At 38.9% G+C, this 6,459-nt stretch overlaps 1 protein-coding gene across 8 annotated transcripts in view; it reads left to right on the top strand.

The window, feature by feature from the left end:
* S100pbp (S100P binding protein) overlaps positions 1-6,459 on the top strand; it is a 37,389-nt gene that overhangs the window by 4,890 nt on the left and 26,040 nt on the right. For 3 of the 8 annotated variants that reach the window (XM_013348277.2, XM_026782235.1, XM_026782236.1), the window contains exons 2-4: positions 2,840-2,955; positions 4,180-4,979; positions 5,406-5,488. In XM_013348277.2, the coding sequence (XP_013203731.1) occupies positions 4,182-4,979; positions 5,406-5,488 (881 nt within the window). In that variant the 5' untranslated portion in view covers positions 2,840-2,955; positions 4,180-4,181. Of the gene's footprint in view, positions 1-2,692; positions 2,956-4,179; positions 4,980-5,405; positions 5,489-6,459 lie in introns of those variants that run through there. The other 5 variants (XM_005353203.2, XM_013348279.2, XM_026782237.1 and 2 more) reach the window with 5 other exon arrangements.

Genomic DNA, 6,459 nt, shown 5'->3' on the forward strand with positions numbered 1-6,459 from the left:
GAAGCTCAAAAGAGCCAGTTTTGTGTCTTTGGATGATGGCCAACATCTGTGAGGTCAAGAGCAGCTTCTGATGCATTTTAAGGTATCCTAAATTATTTTTCCAAGTAATAAAAATTTGCCTTCAATATTTACATATCCATAGTTTATTAGCAAGCATACTAAATTTAGAAGCCAATGTTTGAATTCTAATTTTTCCATTTGCTAACTGACCCTAGAGGTAAGTCTGTCACAGGAGTTAGGAAAAGATTGCCTTTGGAATTAGTCTTTGGTTTGAATTCTTGTCCTGGCATTATTTTCTAGTGAATTTAAGTTACTTTATTTCTCCCAGCTTTCACTATGAAAACTTAGTGAACAGTGCATTTGGCCACACAAGTGCTTGAACTATATTTTTTGGAGTGATTGGGATGAGGGGGCAGTGGCCCAGGAAGGGTTTCTAAGAAATTTAGTTGTAAAATGGGTGGTAATGGTGCACACCTTTAATCACAGCCCTTGGGAGGTGGATCTCTGAATTAAAGGCCAGCCTGGTTATAGAGCAAGTTCCAGAACAGCTAGGTTTACACAAAGAAACCCTTTCTTGGAAAAACAAGAAAGTTGCTTGAGCTCAGTGCCTTGATGTTTCTGTTTAATAATCTGAAATTGTTGGTTTTTGGGGTGGTGGTAGTAATGATCCTTGCTGTAGCCCATTCTGGTTTCCAAGGAGGGGGATTATAGTGTGCACTACTATAGCTGGCACAAGTTTTCTTTTTCTCTTTTCTTTCCTTTCTTTTTGGATTTTTGAGACAGGATTTCTTTGTGTAACAGCCATGGCTGTCCTGGAACTCACTTGGTAGTCCACACTGGCCTCAAACTCAGATCTACCTGTCTCTGCCTCCCGAGCGTTGGGATTAATGGTATGAACCACCACCACCCGAGGCACAAGGTTTCTTAAATTTATCGGTACTTTCAGCTTTCTAAAAGTAAGCAGTGATACTGCTGTCAAAAAAGATGATTTTAATCTAGAAAACAACTTAGTCACTAGACCAAAAATACACTTTTACTTTTTACCCTAATCACACTATTTTATTTTATTTTACTTTTATTTATTTATTAGATGCAGGATGTTTTGAGATTCTATAGCTTTGGCTGAATCTGTATGAAGACCAGGCTGACTTAGAACTCAGAGTTTGCCCATTTCTCCTTAGTGCTGGGATTAAAGGCATGCACCACCATGCATGGCCCACCACTCTGAGTTAACTAGATCCCTTCTAATTATAAAATGCTGTATTTTCTCCTCTTTTTTCTTTAGTGCTTTATTGTCTAGACCATTTTATATTATCCCATATTAGAACTTAATTTTTGGTGTTTCCTTGCTAACATTATTATGTTGCCAGGCATGATGGTGCACACCTTTAATCCCAGTACTTGGGAGGTAGAACCTGGTGGATCTCTGATTCTGAGAACAGCCTGGTCAGCAGATCAAGTTCTAGAACAGCCAGGGCTGTTCTGAAAACTGTTGTTTCAAAAAACAAACAAACAACAACCAAAAACCTTAAGACTTGTATGTTCTGGGAATTTGGGAATTGTATTTTTTTTTTTAAAAATCATAGAGGTGGGCTGGAAAGATGGTTCAGAAGTTAAGAGCACTGACTGTTCTTCCAGAGGTATTCAATTCCTAGTGACCACATGGTCACAACCATCTTTAATGAGATCTGGTGCCATCTTTTGGCATGCAGGCAGACATACTGTGTAGCTCGGACATCATGGAGACATACTGTGTAGCTCGGAACATTATTACTGAAGGAATATATGAGTTAAAGCTGAAAGTCAAGGATATAGAGAGTAGTAAAGTGAAGGAAACTTTACAGTTTAAAAAGGGCGGTGGTGGCAGAGGCAGGAGGATCTCTTTGAGGCCAGCCTGGTCTATAAGAGCTAGTTCCAGGACAGGCTCCAAAGCTACAGAGAAACCCTGTCTCGAAAAACAAAACAAAACAAAAAAGCTGTAAAGGAAACCAGTGTAGAGGTAATTTCTTTAATTCTAACACTTGGGAGGTGGAGGGAGGAGGATCAGTTCAAGGCCATCCTCTGCGATTTGGATGCCAGCCTGAGCTGTGTGAGACTCTCAGAAAACAAGCACTTGCCTAGCATGAGCAAAGCCTTCTACGGGATCTCCTGTATCACATAAGTAGGTGTGAAGGTGTGTGTCTGTAATCCCAGCTCCCTTATGTATACTAAGCAAGCACTAAACTACTCAGCCATATCCCTTACCCCCACGTTACATTTTATTTATACAAGTAAACATCCAAGAAGAAAAAGAATAGAACGATGTTGATGCTTGACCCTGTAATAGTCAATATTTGTGTTTATATCTTTGTTGACTTTTTCTTTGTGTTTTTATATATTAAAAATGAGAAAGGGGTTGATTGGTTTTTGGTATAGTCATAATTTTTAGAATTTGGTAGAATCTTTGACATGTCCTAGTCCTCTTTCCCCAACGCTTTTCTGTTTTACAAGGAAAGAAACCAAATGGCTTAGCGACAAATGGATCGGGCTTGCTAGTGACAGTGCCAGGTCTTAGGGTTGAGGACTCCCAGTTCTTATTTACCCCACTAAAGCAGACAATAATCTTAAGAAAGTGACAGTTGTTGGGAGGAACTAAACCAGTTCTTAGTTGCATAATTTTTTCTTCTAAAGATTTCTCTTTGGTGTTCTTTACTGAAAATAATCCAACTTGCTGGTATTTTTAAAAAAAATCAAGATCAAAATTAATAGATGGAACACCTTGAAGCATAATGCAGTTGACTTTGTAATTAGCAGAGTTGAAAGTGATGAGAAGATCCTTTAATTTTCTTTGTGCCTGCAGGAAGGTGGGAGTCAATCACTTTGACAAGTCTCCTGAAAGGAACAGCGGCAGGAGTTGAAACCTTTTTCCATTTGGTCTCGTGGCAGAGGCAGAGATTGCTCCAGCAGCTCCACACAGTATGGAAGACATTTTATTTTTGTTTTTTGAAGCAGGGTCTCACTGTATAGCTCTGTCTGTCCTGTAACATTCCCCTGCTTTTACCTCCTTAGTGCTGGGATTAAAGGCATGTACCGCTATACCCAGTAACATTTATCTATCTTCCCCCCTTTCCTCCTGATTTTTTTTTTTTATTTAAAAAAAAAAGTATGTTTCAGTTGGATCACAGGCCTGGAATCCCAGCTTCTATGGAGGCTGAGGCAGGAGGATTGCAAATTGAAAGTTTGGTTTTGCTACAGGGCAAGTTAGGTCCAGTCTGAGCATCTTAGTAGTACCCTTTCTAAAATTAAAAAGTAAAAAATAGTCTAGGATGTAATTCAGTGTAGAGGTCTTGAATTACATGTGTGAGGCTCCAGGTTTAGCCACTAAAATAGGAAAGTAATATGTGTTTTCTTTTTTAAAAGTGTAAACTTGGGCCGGGCGGTGGTGGCGCACACCTTTAATCCCAGCACTCGGGAGGCAGAGGCAGGCGGATCTCTGTGAGTTCGAGACCAGCCTGGTCTACAAGAGCTAGTTCCAGGACAGGCTCCAAAACCACAGAAAAACCCTGTCTCAAAAAAACCAAAAAAAAAAAAAGTGTAAACTTGGTATCTGAACATTTTTAAAAACATGTAAATTGCTTGTATATTATAGTCATCCCATGGTAGTACATATAAAGCTACTTTAATGTGCTTTTAAATAGTTGAATGTATTTGACATGAATGATTTTATTAAACATTTCTTTTAGAGGTGGACATTTAGATTGCCTCTAATATTTGACTACTTTGAATAATACTGCTTTGACCATCCGTATGTGTTTTTATGTATGTTTGTAGTAGGTAGTTTTATATGATAAATTTCCAGAAGTGAGATTGCTAGATTAGATGGTATTGCCAAATTATTCTTTGCAAAATATTATATTAATTTATGCTCTTACTAGTAGTGAGTGCTTGTCTCTACAGCCTCACTAACCTTGATTATCATTCATCTTAATTTTGTCATAATCAGAAAAAAGTATCTTATTCAAACTTTTTATTTCCATAATGCTGGTAAGGATAATATCTTAATTATTTCTCAAGTTAAAAACCACAATGCAAGCACAGGATTTGAGATACTAGGATGCTTCCTCTGTATATTTAGTAGGTTTGGGTTAGTTTAAGTTACTTCTTGTTGTTGTTTAGCAAAACCTCCTCGTATTTTTTCAGATATGACCTGCTCACTATTGCCCTCTGAACAGTCTTCTGGCTCCTCTTTCTTGCCTGAAGCAAGTGCCTCATGTCCTTGGGGTTCCTTCGCTGAAGATGACTTGGATGACTCCTTGTTGGAGTTTTCCGATGGAGAGGAAGATGATGGCCATTTCAGTTTCACAGAGGAAGAGATTGAGATGCTGTTGAAGGATGACGGTGGGCATGATGAGTGTAGAGACAGAAAGTGTCAGACCCTACCTGGTACTCCTCAAGAAAATCCTTTGCGCAGCTTGGGACCAGCAGCTGTGACCCCTGGCTTCTTCAAACTACCTCAATTAAGTACATCAATTGGTCATGGACCAACTCCTAGTAAATCATTGAACAGACACTTTGTACTTGAAAAGAATCTTATAAAAGTAACTGTTGTTGCACCGTTTAATCCAACAGTTTGTGATCCTGTGCTTGATAAGACCAAGATCGATTCCTCCAAAGATACGGAAAAACCTGCCTCCCTTGGGGAACAGACGAGAGAAGATGACCTTCATCCTAATGAGAGTAAACGTTGCACTGAGCCTGAAGGGGTCAGTCCCAGTAACTCTGCTTGGGATGGGCCCCTGCTTTCTTCTCCTTCAAACAATAACATCGAACAAACTGCCTCTGATAAAAATATACCTGAAAGTAAGAAACCTAACCCTGTGTTCTCTCAGATCTCCAACCATTCAGAGGTACCTAACAGGGGATCATCCTGGAAAAATAGTGGATCACATAAATCGGGGTGTGAAGTGAGAAATCCAGTTGTGTCCAGTTCATCGAACAGAGTAAGTACATTTTTCTCAACACAATAGACATGAAATTATTTTCACTCAGAAAGAGTTCCTGTGTACTTAATTCCCCAGTAGAGTATTGACTAGCATGTGCTAGCGTCAATCCCTAGTACCAAAAAAAGGAAAGAATTTTGCTGGGTGTTGGTTGTGCTCACCTTTAATCCCAGCACTTGGGAGGCAGAGGCAGGCGCATCTCTGTGAGTTCGAGGCCAACATGGTCTACAAGAGCGAATTGTAGTACAGCCAGAGCTACACAGAGAAACCCTGTCTTGAAAAACAAAGCAACTAAAAAAGTTATATTCTCATAATGGTGTTTTCAGCTATCTGATACAGCTGAAATTATAAATTGCTTATAACTGGTAATTATCTTTCCTGTTGTTTTCCTCCCTTCTGCCCTGGAAACCAACAACAACAAATCAGCATGCCCCTGACAAGGACCCTGGGGAGGTGAAAGCTGAGAGAAGACTGGGCAAAGTCATTCCTGTCTTGCAGACCAGAACCAGGTAGTGTGACATAGAACCATTTGAGTTTTTGGTGGTTCTCTTTCATTTCTTTCTTCCCTTCCCAGTTTGTTCTCAGTATGAGGGTGGGAGGTGGGCAGGAAATCCTGCAGGAAGAATAAGCAAACTTGAAATTCTGAAGCTACCTATTTGTGTTATCTTGAGCAAATCAAATAATCCCTCACTTCAGTTTAGTTTCTGTGTCAGAATGAAACTAATGATGCCCTTCCTACAACCCCCCAAGGTTATTTTGAAACTACAAAAGGCATGTTAGTAAAACATTATATAAATATAAAATTTCTTTCATGTTGAAGAGGCCTGATCACATATTTGATGAGAAGTCAGAATATTAACCAAAAAGGCTAAAATTATTTATTAGACCGTTTAGTCTTATTTCTCTTTTCTTGCATACAACTGGAGGCAAATATTAGGGTTGCAAATTTGAGGCATCTTTTTAGCTTACCTTTTTGTTACCAGGAGATGGCAGTATCTGTACATGGCCATTTTCAGTTGAATGTACTGGAAAAGCTACTTTATAGATTGAATCCAATTCCTTTACTTAAAGTACAATTGAGGAAAAAGAAAATTTGTTATACACTTACGGCATATTTTTAAAATGACAAGATTATTTGCCACTAAATTTTAGTTTTATGGGTTTTGTTTTATTTCTTTTTCCACTTAATTGAGGAAAACTCTGTTAATTTTTTTCAGTCCTTTTTGGTTTGTTTTTTTCTTTTTTCAAGACAGTGTTTCTCTGTGTAGCATTCTTGGCTGTCCTGGTACTTGCTTTGTTGATCAGGCTGGCCTTGAACTCACTTAGATCTGCCTGTCTCTGCCTTCAAGTGCTGGGATTAAAGGCATGTGCTGCCTGGCAAGATTTTATTTTTATTTTTTGTGTATAGGTGTTTTACTTATGTGTATATTTGTATACCATGTGTGTACAGTGCCCACAAGAAGCCAGAAGAGGGTGTCAG

Source organism: Microtus ochrogaster, chromosome 10, assembly GCF_000317375.1.
Source record: "Microtus ochrogaster isolate Prairie Vole_2 chromosome 10, MicOch1.0, whole genome shotgun sequence".
NCBI classification, from domain to species: Eukaryota; Metazoa; Chordata; class Mammalia; order Rodentia; family Cricetidae; genus Microtus; species Microtus ochrogaster.